Below are 16,065 nucleotides of genomic sequence, written 5' to 3'. Positions count from 1 at the left end.
GTTGAAGCTTGTCCAGCTGTGGGTCAGCACATAGAGGGCTTTATTTTGGGGTGTACTGCTCCACTCAATGCCATTGCAGCACAATAATCTGCCTGCAAAACCAAATATTTGTCTGATACTGCAGGAAAAAAACCAGAACCTGTCTCTTCACATTATTTTTCTGGTATTTACAGAATACATATTAGCCACAATTCACACAATGATATAGGGTGACTGTAAAATCTGGGATTTTTTTTGCAAATACAAAACAGCATTGTGTTTTCTCTTAAGGAGTTCCCTCACTGGGATAAGTATGTAAGTCTGTGCTAGCTCCTCTGCAGATGAGCTATCACATGACACACACCATTGCAGCTACTTCTCCACCCCAGCAAATGATTTCCAGAATCCATAATGATGAGTAATTATTGCACGGACAGGAAAAATCCTCAAACTGATTATTCAGGGAGGAGTTCTAAACCAATCTTAGGTTATGAGATAAAAGACTACCAGAAGCTCCTGTTTTACGACTGCACACATGGATACGCTTCCTCTTCCAAAGCCACACCAGGATGCAACAATTAATTTTATCATTTAACTGTGAAAGAAGTGCAGTTCTGGAAGAGACAGCAATATTGCATGCAGACAGCTAAAGATAACAACACTGACATATTTTCTTTTTGTATTATCCCTGTCTGCAGGCATTCACATGTTTAAAACACCATGTTGCACTTTATTAGCTCATAAACCATGCTCAGTCTTCTCTTTTATCTTATCATCTGGTAATCTTAAAAAAATGGGAAAATAAGTCTGATGTCATGTATCAGAGGACTTCTAAATATGGGGGTTTACTGATCAGTCAGACAAGTGCCCAGATGAAGTAGATTTTATTGATCCATATAACAGATTCAGCAACAGATCAGAGGATAGTTTCCCACAAAAGCAATATTGGTATTATTTAAGATTCCCAAGAACCAGTATTCTGCTTGCCACAAATCCTGCTGAAATGAGCAGGGCTATGGGAGAATGAAGGTAATGGATGGCAAAATCCTGACCCCACTGAGCTCAATGGCAACAGCTCCAGGGGCTTGAGATACCCCAGGGTTTCGATTTGTGCATTTGGGATGGGCACATATCTGCCTCTGATGCTGCTGTCTGACAAGAAACTCTGCACATGAAGGGTGTAGATGGCCAACAGTAATTATTTTAAGGACAACTGTTTGCATCATGAAATAACTTTCTATAAAGAAACAATCATATTCTCACCATAATCTGTGTTTTCTGGTTCCCAGCAGTTTGAAGGCCAAAAGTATGGTGCCTAAGAAAAAACATCCACATTTTTGTAATTTAAGAGATGAAAACCAATCCAGATGCAGAAAAACATCACAAGTACAGAAAGAAGAATCACAAAATCTACCACCCAGATTCTGCCCTCAGGGGAAAACACTGCTACAGATTTCAGCAAAAGTGAGGATGCTGCAAAAACCTTTAATATTCCTCACTGCAGGTAAATAGATATGCTGTAATGCAAGCACCTCTTGAGGAGGATGTTCAGTGTCCTGATGAAATTTCAGACACTGTTGCCAGCTCATCTGAGTGTGGGCTTCTTATCCACTATCCCCAGAACCTCCTTTCTCCCCAGGAATTCACAGGCAACATGATTTTTTAAATTTTTTTTATTATTATTTTTATTTTTTTTTTAGTGCATGAGAAACCTTGTGGTCTTATCTATATGCTACATACCCCTTGCTCTTCTAGAGCAGCTACCAATGTGGTTCACAGACTACAAAACAATTTCCTTTTTAGTTGTAACAGATGGAAGAGGTCAAAGCTCAGCTGTTTAGAGTCATTCTAAAGCAGAAGTCCTGCTAAACTTAGTGCTTTTGTTTTCTATCCAGGTCTGCATATTGCAGTTGCTACAATTAGTTACAAGCTATAACTATATATGACTGTATTTCAGTTTTAACATGAATGAAAAATAACATACTGGTGATCACACAAACTGATGCTTTACTGATTACACATTGCTTTAATGATGTAATGCTACAGATGGGCACAGGACATTAACACACAGACTATTCCTTCCACCAAAGTACAGTGAGAACACATGGAGGATTCAAACAATACAGGGTTCAGTGCTCCTCAGTGATACGTATCTTATGAATTTCAGACGATAAAGAGCTACTGTTAAAGGAGGGACTGATGTTGAGTTAAAAAGTAGCAAGAAGAGAGTAATGGAAAGGAAGCATGATTCTATCAGGTTATTTTTGCAGAAAACAGCTAAGGAGGTGTGCTGAAGGAAATGAGCACAAGCAAAGAATATGCAAAAATTGTAAGAAAATATAAGGGAAAGAAAAGTCAATAAGCAGTCAGTTTGATGATGTGGTTTATAGGCTTAAAACAATAAAAAGGAATTAAGTTATATTGAAATGTAGCTCCTGAAAACTGCACAGGAGAAGTTCTTAAAGTGCTATTCTTTTAAAACAGAAAAATACAGCTAAATAGGTAACCAGTATTACCCCTGCTTCTGTTGTGTCTTACACGATGGGAAGATCAGGACTTTCAGAAAAGAAAGGGAATTGTAATGAAAAAATCTGAGTCTGAATGATGCCTTGCAACCAGAAGGAAGGGTGAGATAAGAGGACATCTGTGATCTCCTGGGTTTCTTTTCTCACCATGGCATTGGTCACATATGATAACACAATATCACATTAGCAGTGCATGAGCAGCTGCAACATCAGATGCAAAGAGCAGAACCAGCTTTTCAAATAAAAGCTAAAAAAAGAGTAAAAAAAAATGTAAAGGAGGAACAGGAGGGTGAACAGAAGAGAGGTGACAGGAAAGATAAGAGTGCTGGCTGGGATCATGTAACTGAAAAACACAAATTTGGCCAGCAAGATGAGGCAGTAGGACTCCAAGTTTGGACTTACTGCTTCTTCTAAAGTTATACAATCAGTTCGGAAGGAGCTGTTGCAGCAGAAGCACTCAGTTATCTAGCGAGTTGACAGTGGCAGATTTTGGACAGGGCATGGAACTCAAGCACAGGGTGCTTTAAAAATTCAGCACATCTGGAGGCACAGGAACACTGAGGGATAGAGATGTCCCAGTTTAGGCGATTACCAAAGTTACACATCCTTTGTAGAAGAGCCAAAGCCTTAAGCTTGCCCTCTCCCACACCAATCTGTAAGCAAGAGATGGTAAAAATTTGAATTTTCTGCTGTGCCAAAGCTTAAATGTCCAGCTACTAAGTTTGCCCTGGTCCATTTTACACAGAAGAATGGCTATTTAATTCTGCATCAGAGTTAGGACCTGAAAGCCATTTTCTTTTTCCTGGTTTAGTTCAAATCTGAGTAAAACAGCTGTGAACTCAGGTATCAAAAGTAGTCACAAGACATAGCTAATAATTTATGTAAAATTGTAAGTCACAAGGTAGATGAGAGTGATTTGGGATTCTAAAGCAAAAATTTTTAAAGGGACTTCATCATTTCCTAAGGTCTCTATGAAGATAGCCTCAATCCCTGGCTTCATAGACCTAATGGCTGCTCAGGTATAAAGAGTGGGTGATTTCAGCAGTATTACTGCAGGCACAGAAGAAGGGCCCACAAGGGAGTCAGGGTGCTCACCAACCTGAAAACGATAGAACGTTCCGTCATCTTTCAGGGTAAGGACATGGTCTGAGATGGGAAAGACATAACCCTGTGCAGCAATAAGACTTCCCAAGTGTATTGCTTCCCCTGTGAAAGAGAAATAACAGCAGGGATGTGTCAATAAGACATGCACCACACATTTCTCTGCTTTCAATTGCAGTTCTGGTGATGAGTCATGTGAAATCTGGTGCCCACATGCCTCTCTGTACCCACACCACATCCCTACTACTTCCAACCAAACCCTGCAAAACAGGAGTGCAGAAATCAGCCTTACAACACAGATGAAGCACTGCTCAAATGTTTAATCTGTTAGTTTTTTGTTTACAAAATACACGCAGCAGTTCAGCTCTAGAGCATGAAATTCATTTCAAAGTACATTATCCACCACAGGTGACAGCTGACAAGAAGCCTGTTCCATCAGTGAACCTCACTCGCTTCTACCAAATGCAACAAGCACCTGCAACACCAGTTCATTAGCAGGATATTTATTCATAAAGACACATCCTCACACTGTAGCACTGCCCTCTGTTAGAGAAAATGTTGCAAAGGGGAGTTACACATCCTAGTGCTGCCCAGGCAACCTTCCTCAATGAAGAGGCACATCTGCACAGATTTTGAAGCGATGCCAGCTGTCAAAAGCTACATCATCTTTCACAGAGCTGAAAAATCATCTGCTCATGCATGTCCAGATAAATAATAAAGCTATTGTCTGCAGCTGAAATTCAGATTTGGGACCTGACAGGACTCATGAGAAGAGATGTATGTATAGGGATGCCCCACTGGGTGATTCAACACTGCCTCTATCTCTGTTTTTACATGGTGACAAAAAGGCAGCTTAAAAACTGGTAGGTGAGATTCTGGATTTTTTTCCCTTTCCTGAAGAGGAAAAGAAACTTCTGGACCTGCAGATCTTTTTTTCCCATTTTCTTAATAGATCTTTACTTGCCTAAATGATTTTGGTTTCTCTGAAGAGTGAACTATTTGGACTGTGCCCATGCACTGAGCACTTTTTATAGCTGATTATCTATTTATCTATCTGCTGATTTATCTATTTCCTCTTTTTGATAAATTAAAACCCATTACCAGATTCTATGAGCCTGGTCAAGAATGACACAGACATTGTGTCTCGACAGCTGTGGCTACCTTTCTCCACACCATAAAAACCTGATATTGCATTTACCTACTTAGCCACATCCACCAACTTTGTTTTGAAGTCTAGAAACAAAACCTAAAATCAATCATTCCTCTGTAAGTAGCAACAGCTTCACAGACAGGCTAAAATTCCTGCAATGGTACTTCAGTGTGTTGCAGTATAAGGCATTAGACTTAATTAAGATATTGACTCTTAATTCTTTTCCTCCTCCTTCCCTCCAGTGCTTAAGCCAACCATGTTCTTTTACTGGCATTTTAGACTGCAGCAATATAGTATTTACTGTCTAATGGCACACACAATACAGATGGAGCATCTATTTCTCCCCAGCTGTGGTCACCTTACCTGCATCCTCAATGCTGAGGTTCTTCATAAGCCACTGCACAATATCAGAACCTTAACAAACAAATGAACAAAAATTTAAGAAAGTATTAGACACTGAGACCACAGGGTTTGAGTACCCTAGAGAGAGATAACATTGAGATAGATGCAATAGAACTGACATGAACTTTATCCCATTTTGCTTTTTATTTCCACTGAGGTTTCAGAATGTTTTTCCTTCTTGTGTCACACTGCAGCTACATGGTTACTGACAGGTACTAAGTCCCATGGAGCTTTCTGTGCAATAGAAGACTTGATATACCTGAAGTCAGATATTAGTCTAATGATTCCCTGTCACTGTTCTCTCCCATTTTCTTCTCTCTCACCTCAGCATACAGAGTTAAGTTTCTGCAAGCACTGGTTAGCAAGGAGACAAAGGAGCATTTACTGGCACCTCCCATCTGTAATGTGTAGATGTATAGAACTGAAACATCAGTCAAAAATAGACAGGAAGGTCTTGCTAATATCAAAGTCAAGCAATGTCTTAGAGAAGGAGGTGGTATTCAGAGTGCCTGTAACACTGTGAGCAGTCACCTGGTGGTAATCACACAAACTGAATGGTGGATGGGAAGGATGAGCCTTCAAGATCCATCAGGAAGTTCATTAGGTTTCCAGGGCCCTTCAAGTATAATGAAAGTAGTTGCTATCTAATAAAGAAAATCACATTCTCTAGGATTGATCCTCTGCATGTATACAACCTCTGTGGCTTGTATGGAGATCACAGAAGTGGAAAACTTGTCACTGTTCAGTAGAAAGGCTGGTTACCAAAATACATTGTGACAGGGCAGCAAAATTTAGTTAAATCACACACTCAGAAAGTTAAGCTTAAAATTAAACATAGTGGTGTGTACAAGTCAGCTAACTGGAGTTCTCCAAAGTCAAAGGCAATCAGCAAAGACAGTTGGATGCAATATGGCAAGCCTGTACTAAGTTACAACAGCATTCATCACAACCTAACAGTGCCATGTCTGGGTTCTCAACATACAGTCAGTTTCCAGAGAAATATTTACATTCACATACAGTAGGCTAATAGCCCCAGTAACACTTCATAGAATCACTGACTGGCTTGGGCAAGAAGACACCTAAAAATATCCAGTTCCAACTCCCCTGCCATGGGCAGGGATGCCACCCATTAGACCAGGCTGCTCAAAGCCTTGTCCAGTCTGGTTCAGGCTTACAAAACAAATCCCAGAGGATCTTATTTGTGTAGAGCACTTCTGAGCTCAGACATGAAAGGGACTTCAAGGAGCAGCATAACCATGATGGTTGTTCAAGAAGACTTGTTTTCCAGAAGACAAACACTTTGCTTTCCAACAGGCCCAAAGCATCCCCATGCCCTCAGCAAACCTTAAATATAATAAAGGCCAGGAGTCAAAATGTGCCACAGAGGGAGACAAGAAGCATTGCTAGTGCCCCAGGGCCCTGTAATTATCTGCAAGTCTGACTCTCCCATACTCTCCATACTCTGCCATTAGAAATGTGAGCTCCACTCCACACAGAAGGAACAGCAGCTCCCACTCCCCTGACAGTGGAACTTGACCCAGAACACTACAAAGAGCATCAGTGAACCCTCTTCAGTCAGATTTCAGCAGCAGGCAGGAATATAGACCTGACCTACCTCATCCCCCAACCAAGGAGAAACAACAGACCTGTCCCCTGCAGAGAATCAGCAGGGCTCCTGAAGATCAGGGAGACATCTGATTTCACTTAAATACTGGGCAAACAGATGTGATCAACAAGCAGCAGCTGGGCATTATCTCAACCTGCCTTGAAGGTGTCAGTAAACCAGATACTAAAGGACCAATCTCACAATCTTGTATTCTCAGCAGCATAGTCATTCACCACACCTCCCAGCTTCACCTAGGAGCATTTTCAGTTGCCATTATCCTATTTAGAAAGTTATTCCAGATTATTTTTAATAGATTGAACTCTTCCTTGTAACTCTGCAACCTAAGTTTGTTAATGTGTGATTTATATCTATTATCATTGGAAGAAAACAATGATTCTTCTTCCTTGATAGTTTCTCCTGAGCATTTCTATAGAGGGCTGACACTCAAGTCTTCCTATGTCCTTTTAAGGTGGTCTCTCCCTATACTTTACCATTCAGCAACTTCTCAAATTTAAATCAGTTTCTTTGCACTGAGCTCACCAAAACTGCACTCGGTACCTTGCAGAACACCAAAACAATGGCAATAATGGCGGCACTTTCTTTTCTCTACTAAAAATAACTTGCCAGATGCATCCTAAGGTCATGTCATTTTTTTGAACAATATATTTATTCAAAAAAATATGTACAAAGGGCTCAAAATTATCTGCTAAATGGGAAAGCATCTAGTGAACACCATTAGCTGAATAGCATATGGGGAATATGTTCAGAGCCACATTGTTTTGACAAGTTTGTTAATAAAATACTCTATTTTATAAACATGGGTGTTCCCTTTTACCTTTTACAAAAAAAAATATTTTGAAGACAAAGCACAACATTTATGGTTAGAAAGCTAATTCAAGAAGAGCCAAACTGCAGTGTTTCTGCATTTTTAGAAACAAAACCTCACAAAATGCTGTCTTGGTTCAAGTAAAACCAGAATCTTTCTTGGTTTTTCAGTTTGTTCCCCAAACAAAAAAAATCCACTGTTTCTCCTGATTTTGGCCTCTGTTTACAGGCTTGCAATGATCTCTTAAGCACTGTATTCCCAAGTGATGTGAGAGCTGATAGCTGACAATCATCTACAGTATTGCATTGCTTTGCTCACAAGAGGTGAAGTGCTCTCTGCATGACCCCTTTCCAGGTGTACAGGAACACTTAGTTCCTGACTTAGTCCAAAGTCCTACTCCATTTTTACATAGAATGATCATGTCTCCAGCTCTAGGATACTTCTGAGGAATCTATCCAATTTCCATCAAACAACAATGACAAATTCAAGTAATGCTGAAAGCTGGTTCTCCGGTTTTCCTTACCCCTTATAAGAAAGGTTTAAATGGGCAGGAAAGGTTTAAAGGGTTAGTAAATTGAAGGCACTGACTCAACCAGAACTCCTGTGATCAGCCACTCCAGAATATAAGCAGCACTTGAGATCAGGAATTTTAATTTGTCTCTGTTAAAAACATGAAGTCATTCCTGAATGCTGCCAAGAGCCGGGAAGATGTTATAGCTGTTCTCCAGTTGTCCTGAGGCAGACAGATTATCTTTCTGCTGAGCTTGCCGAACCATTATTTATCACCTGCCAAGACTGATTACTCACCCTTGGGACAATGACAAGTCCTTCCTTCCTCTGTTAATTACTGTCATCGTTAATATTCATGTCACTAATTAATATTCAATCATAATGAAAACTCTTTACTGTCATCTCCCATAACACCTTCAGTTTTAGGGTTACCCTTACACACTGGCTCAGCATTTGCTTGTGGCTGTTTCTAGCACTGCAACCTACTTTTGCCCACCTTAGAAATATTACTTATGCCCTTCTTCAAGTGAGGAAATTTAGATTTATCCTTCTGAGACACGGTGAAGATTTGAGTGATTCCTTTACAACACTGTAAAGGACAACACTTTACAACACTTGGTCTGCCAGACCAAGACACAGATACCTCTAGTTGTATGTCCAGAAAACATCATTTTCACCTCTCATTTAGATTAAGCCTGGTGGATGGTCCTTATGTAACTCACCTTCCCCAAAAGTCACCTTCTCACATTTCACAAACCATTTCAGAGGACACCCAAGGAAAAATCTTGACTCTGATGTGTTTCCACTGAACACTAACAGGGCATTTGAAATTTTCTGAAAACAAACAGTTGGGCATGTTTTCATAATAGGAAGTGTTACCAAATCCATGTAGAGGAAGAGCTTCCATCTTCTCTGTGCTCCTCTCTATACATCTACATTTCCTCTGAGTCAGAATGCTCAGTTCAAGAATAGCCAACATCCTTTGAACACCTATTTCCTCCTCATGTATAATGAAACATATCTTTTTGCCCTAGGCTCTTCTTTGAAGCTGAAGTTGCTTAACACCAACAGAATAGCTGTATTTCTACGTGCAAACATATTCACAATGACCATTTATCCAGCTACGTGTTTAGAGACAGACCAGCAGTTTTACATTTACTGCTATTTTCTACATTTTCTCTTCAGCCTCAGTGACCCCTCAATAGTAGCTAGTGTTCTCTGCTGGCCATTGCCTGTCAACATGACAAATGAGTGGTAAGACATTGAAAGATAAATTTTAAAAATTCACAAGGTGTGAAGCCATTGGCAAAATGCAGTTGGTGAAGTGAGTCACCACCCCTGTATTTGATTCCTTATCTACTCAACCTATGTTGTTCTACCTCTTCTAGAAAATGAAGAAAGAAAGATTTGCCCATCTTTCACATGCTGAAATGACAAAGGCAGACAGGACAATGCACCATCCTCCAGCTGTTTCTAAAGATCTGCTGCCTGGAGGGAAGTCTGTACCTCTGCTTCTGAGCAAAGGAACCAGAACCACTGAGGTCTGCTTATCATCCAATGGACTAAATGTGTCCTTGACAAGGCCTACATTTGTACACACACGTATATGTACACAAATTAAAAATACAGGAGTATTTCTGAAACCTCAGCAAATGTGTGCATCTTTATTTTTCTTTTTAGGCCTGGAAAGACAACTGCTTTTTTTGCTGTGTCCTGAGATCACAGAACTGACAAGCACTAATGAGTGGAGCTCCACAGGGATTTGACACGAGAACTTCTTGTGTAGCACTAGTGACCAAGCACTAAAGTTTGTCCTGTCTCATGGGACTTGTTAAGCTGAGCCCTGACCACTGGATGCCATCAGCTGATGGGTGGGATATCCTGGATCTCAGATCATTTGCAGCCTCACACTGCACTGGCAGATAGTATCACTGAAGCTAGTGAGGTCTTAAAAACATTTAAAAATATCACCTGATGATAACATGAGAGAATGTGTTATACATACCTGTTTACAGAAGGATGCAGAAGATTGCTTGGTTATTTCCTGTCTTTTTTTTCAGTGCTACTGTAATTCTAATATTCTCTGAACATATTTTGATGGTTTAAAAAAATGTTAAGTACTTCTGCATGGCAGGGGGAGTTTTTTGGTCTGGTTGGGATAGGGTTTTTTGTTCTGTTTTTCTTTTTCCATGAAGAATGTGAACTGTTCAGCTCCTTCCTAGACCTTATCTACACACTCCATGGGCAAACAAGCCACATGTCTGCCCTCTGATGTCAATCACCTCCAAACTCACAGTCTAGACAGTCTTCTGCTGAAAGGGTAAAAAATATGTCCCCCTTCCTGTCACTTCATTCTTGAAAATAGATGAACCCATTTAGCACCAAATTTTCCAAACAATTTGCTCCTGAACTCAGAGCAATCTTTAAATATTTCTGTAAGAACAGCAAGAGAAAAAAAAATCACAAGCAGTGGAAATTACATAAAAATACATACACAGGTGTACGAGCAGACACTCAAGCTGCTTTTACACTGCCAATCATGGCAATCACACTATTAAATGAAAATAATGTCTTGGGTCCTTCCCCAGCCAGTTCTGAGTCCTTGGTAAATCTTGGAAAAAAAGGTTAATTATCCTCACTTTTACCACTGGGCTTGCAAAAATAAACAAATTAACATCCCCTATGACAAAGGGCAAAACTATTTAATACAAAATTTCTCAAGGCCTTTAGCACTCTGTGCTACAATTTTTCTTACACAGAGCCCCCCACTGACACCCATAGTGCTTTCAGCTAAGTTGGGAGTACAGACTACCGCTCACAGTAGGGATTTAACACAAAGCAACAATTTTTATGGGGAAAAAAAAAAGAGGAACATCTAAGTCTCTCTCTAATATTGTGTTACAAATATTGAGGAAGTGCTTTATAAAATTTACCTACATTGAGTACATAAATAAATACCAATGCCAGCTGAAAAAATATCTCAGCAGTTGACTCAGAAAATGTGGTAATTGCAGCTCTCCTTCATCAGCATGTGGTAATTGCACCACTCAGTGTCAGCAAGGAGCATCATCAAAGCTACAACAGCTCAGAGCTTCTAGCAATAGCATTTATGTTATACTCACTTTAAATCTTGTTTGTGAATTATTAACAACCGTTAGCAGCAGCAGGAGTGTTACCCTTTTTTTAACAAAGCAGCCAAAGTTTCTAAGGAGTCTTTTTGTTCACTGTAAACTTGAGAGCTTGAATTTACAATTTACTTTTCTTGTAATAAAAAAATTGACAACACAGTACTCTATATGAAGTAAAAATGAAGCTTGGTGGTAAGGTGGAATACAAAATTTGAAAGATGGAGATTTAGAATTGCAAATCCAAATTCCTGTGTACTTCCAACCCTGTTAATTCCTCCTTCCTCTGACCTGCTATTCAGAGGGACTTTTGCCTTCTCATCATGTTGGTCAGGTTACCAAAGCACACACTCCCTCTACAATGCAGACCTGTAGAGGGAGATTTTTCACTAGGCAGGAATCAATAAATGACATGATGGTGCAGAGCTCTGTGAGGGCTAATTTACCCAGATAACAAAGATAAATTAGATCTTAAGATCTCAGAGATACCACAGACAGATTTCTTTCCTTACAAGGCTCCCCACCTAAAAAAAGCTCAGGTAGCTTTCCAAGGCATGAAAGAAAGTAGCAGCAGACATGCCTAAAGACATTGCAATACCCACCCATCACCAACACCTATAAGCAGGCAGCCATGCCGAGGAGCAGAAGGATGCCACTCATCGAGAGCCCTGGATTTAAAATGATTGCTCTACAGTGGTGTCAGTAAAGCTGAGTTAGCAAACCTCTTAATGGATGCACAGTTAATCCCAGTGAGAGAGGTCTGCCAGGGCAGCTTAAACCAGGTCCTCAACTGGAAAAAAAGCGATACCAGCAAAAGGTCTTTTTCCAGTTGACCTGCCCAGCTCATAAAGGGTTTGGTGTTACGCCAGCCTCAGTGTTCTCACTGCACTTTGACAGAGCTGTGTCACATCAGCCCAGCCCTCACACCTGACACTCAGCACCTTTGACTCCCTCTGGCCTTTGCTCACACTGAGAGATGCCAAGCTGTGCCTTTACCACAGGGCAGCCACACTGATTTACTTGTGCTAAACACCCCTCACCTGGCCTTAGAAAACCTGAGCTGCCATCGTGTCTGTGCTACCTAAAGACAGGCCTGGCATCAACAAGCACACTGGTAAACCCAAATGCACACACCCTCCAGAACCCAGGACATACCATAACTCCAGTGCAACCCCCACTGCTGTTGCTTCCCTCGGTTAGAATTTGGCCTAAATTAGAGATATACCCTGTGACCTGTGCCCAAATCTTATTCTCTCCGCAAATACAACTAATATCAAATTGCTGTTACTACAAGTATGGAAGGAAATTGCAAAACAAAAAGAATTAGCAGTTCCACACTTTGTGTCATTCAAAGCCATACCTCCTATAACACCCACAGAAGATGAGCACATTGTTTTGAGAGCTCTTACAGAAGTGTACAAGAGGCAGGAAAGTGGTACCTTGCACTCCCAGCAGCACTAGTAACAGCATTTTGTAGTAGCATTTCAAATTACCACCTTTTACAAATGGCTAAGAACTGCAGATGTGTTGAGATGCACCTGTACACCTACAATTGATCATAAATTTCCAGCTGCTTTTCAGGGTGCTCTGCCTTTGCATTACTCAAGACTACTGAAGTGGCTCATACAGCTTAGCAATTTGGCTCTCTGCCATATAGTAGTGTTTAGGCGCTATTCCTCACATTGTCAAAATGATTTGGCAACAAAACAGCAAAGGAAACAACTCTGAGCACTGCTGGAATTGAGGCTTTTGAAGATTCCTGTGTCAGATCTTGTTAGGGATGGAACATATTTACTTCTATTCAATTTATGTGCACAGCCTTTAAATGAAAGGCAATGTTTCTGTCATTTTAATCATATATTCATATTTTTAATATCTAATTTCCTTTTCTAGGAAACAAGAAAATTGATAAAACTTAGAAGGCGAATGGTGTATTTCAGCATGCGACTATCAGGTCACTTCACACCATGTCCTCATTCGCAAACTGAATTTCAAAGGCTGTTACATCAAGGTCCTACTTTCTCTCACTAGTGTTACAACAGTTTCCCTGCACAGGTGTAAATGTCACCAAGTGGTACAGGACAGCAAAGCGCTCTGAAAGCTGCAGCATTTTAATGATTTTGGCACAATGTTTATTTACTAAGAGATCTGGAATTGTAGGACTCACCTATACCAGATTCCTATGAATTTCCGCAGTAATTCTGTTTGCAAAAGTCAGTTTTTAAGTCTCCTATGGAGCCCTGGCCACAACAGATCTCTCCCAGGATCACACATTTCTGTCTTATCTGCAGTAACGTGATCATCTGTGATCTCTGTTACAGAGAAGGATAGTAGTTACCTTCACCAAATTCTCTAAGAAAGCAACTTCCTCCTGACACATTTCTACTTTCCCCCCTGCCTCATATTCTTCAGGAAAGGTTGAGAACCACACACAATGTTTGCAGTGATGCACTAACAGTCACATTACCTGGAAAATTAAATGACCCAATGTCTGTAACTCTCTTCCCTCCAGGAGTTCATTGTTCTTAAAATAGAATAATCAATATTGTGCAGCTTTCCCATCCCTTCTCCTGCTAGGACTTTCAGTCACATATAATGTCAGCCGTCCTGGAGAGCAGTTGGCCTCACTGGAGCTCTGTACTGCTGCAGAAGTCAATCAAGGACAATTCTCCAGCAGGATTAAGGTAGCACATGTAATTTCTTTTAGTCAAGGGTAAAGCCAAATGAATTACAACTCTTCAGCAATTGCTGATAATTTACTTCGTGCCATGCAAAACAAAGAGACAATATTGGCACTAATGCTAGAGGCCTTATTTTAAACAGGGCTTCTTAAGCCATGTGTTAAAGGGACTCCTACTGGCAAGGAGCAGTTGATTTTGCTGGCAACAGCTCGTTCCTGCATTTTAAATTTGGGCAGAGATATGCAACAGTGGGAATTTTACATGTGCAGAAGAATTTAATGATGACACTGAAACAACCATCAAGTAAAAATCTGTTAGCCACAATGAACAAGTTCAAAGTAGATAAATTATTTGTTCTTTCTTATATTTGATTGATTTCCCAAGGATGTGCATAATACAAACAGTAACACAACCATCATAATTTCTTAAATACCTATATTTAAAAATTACATTTCCTGTCTGATAAACCCTTCAAATTTATTTTACCAAATAACCTCTGAAAGTAAGAAGCATTTTGAAAAGCTGAAACCTGCACTGAACTACTACCATTCAGTTTAAATAATTAAATCTAATGACAAAACACCATGTACCTTAACCATGAATTTTAGAAAACATTTTTGTTTTCAGTCTAAGAGAGAATCTAGTAAATATTTTCCTTCTTTTTTTTTTTTTTTTTTTCCCCCTTCCCAGAATTTGAAGACCAATGTTTTATTTAACTCCTTTCGATATAAGTATGAGTTTGGAGTCAGAAAAGTTGATGGGCTGCTCCAAAGCAGCAATGATTTCTGATAGCAACAGGTTCTGAAAGTGGGACAGGGACAGCTGTGTATTTGGTTGCTACCCACAGCCTTCAGAAAGCCATTCACTGTGTAATGAGGATCAGCCTTGATCAGATCTCTTGTTTTAGAGAGCTTTGTGGTGCAGCACCCGCCAGCAGTGGGACAAACCTGACAATGCTGCTGCTTTCCTACTGCCATCCAACAGTGGCCTGGTCTGAGACCAAGCAGCTTCACTCACTTCTTTCTGGAAACCTCATGAGGCTCAGGGTAAATGTTTTACTGCCCTCACAGACTCAGAAATATATTCCTGGGCACATCAGTCACTCTGTGTACTGTGGATTCAGACACGTCCTAGTGAGTGTGGCAGGAAAAACCTTGGACCTTACAGTGTTTCTCAGCAGTTTGCCTGGGCAGATTTGCACAGAACATCCTTGTAGTGCAGCAAAACACATGCATGCTGCTTTTAGTTTTTAAACAGCAAAGCTCAAAATCCTTTCTATGTAAACCAAAAAACTTTTTCTTAGGCCAGGAACACTGTTCTATAAGGTCTTAGTAAGTATTTTCATTCATCAGAACTTCTGGGAGAGAACTCTTAAAATACTTTCAGAGAGTAGTTTCACGGGTGACTGTAGAAACTAGAAAAATGTAAATACTTCAGCCAAAAAAAAAAAAAAAAAAAAAAAAAAAAAAAAAAAAAAAAGGCAAGCAGAAGCAAACACACCTCCCCGGTGTCCCCATGAGGCTGGTGTGCTCGCCCCGGTTAGAGCTGCAATGCCGCAGGGCGGCGCCAGGGGGCGCTGCGCCAGCACGAATGGCCCGGGCCCATCGCCAGAGCGGGGCCGCGCCGCGCCCGGCCCGAGGGGCAGGGGCAGGACGGACCGCAAGGCTCTGGGCATCGCCCACACAGCCCGGGCCGCACCACGGGGATTTCGTGGCGAATCAACCCTTATTACAAGGAAAACAAACCTTTCCTGGTATTACAAACATTCTCCCGCTGCTTTCAGATCATTCTCATTTCAGATGAGCTTCTCATTTAAAATGCATATCGCTCCTTCCCTCGTTTCGCCTTTTGTCCGTCCTCCCTCTTTGCCCCAAGGCCCCGGTGGCAGGCGGGAGGCTGAGCTCGCCCCGCGTCCCTCCCCGATGGCACCGCGGGGCCGGGCGGGCCGCGGCAGGGCTGGCCGGGAGGCGGCGGTGCTGCCCACAGAACGGGAGGCCGGTGGTGCCCACAGAACGGGAGGAGGCGGTGCTGCCCACAGAACGGGAGGCGGCGGTGGTGCCCACGGAACGGGAGGCGGCGGTGCTGCCCAGGGAACGGGAGGAGGCCGGTGGTGCCCACGGAACGGGAGGAGGCCGGTGGTGCCCACAGAACGGGAGGCGG

General features: G+C 41.3%; 1 protein-coding gene across 5 annotated transcripts in view; it reads right to left on the bottom strand.

Annotated features, from left to right (window-relative positions):
- Window positions 1–16,065, bottom strand: part of RGS6 (regulator of G protein signaling 6) — a 257,977-nt gene that overhangs the window by 65,496 nt on the left and 176,416 nt on the right. For 3 of the 5 annotated variants that reach the window (XM_083864330.1, XM_083864331.1, XM_083864332.1), the window contains exons 4-6: window positions 5,119–5,169; window positions 3,604–3,710; window positions 1,243–1,294 (exon numbers count right to left, since the gene is read on the bottom strand). In XM_083864330.1, coding sequence (XP_083720456.1) covers window positions 1,243–1,294; window positions 3,604–3,710; window positions 5,119–5,169 — 210 coding nt within the window. The remainder of the gene's footprint in view (window positions 1–1,242; window positions 1,295–3,603; window positions 3,711–5,118; window positions 5,170–16,065) is intronic. The other 2 variants (XM_083864333.1, XM_083864334.1) reach the window with 1 other exon arrangement.

This window comes from Zosterops lateralis, assembly GCF_965231275.1.
Source record: "Zosterops lateralis genome assembly, chromosome: 6".
In the NCBI taxonomy this organism is placed as follows: domain Eukaryota; kingdom Metazoa; phylum Chordata; class Aves; order Passeriformes; family Zosteropidae; genus Zosterops; species Zosterops lateralis.
Note: the sequence above shows the minus strand (reverse complement) of the source record. Positions and strands in the feature narration are given on the sequence as shown.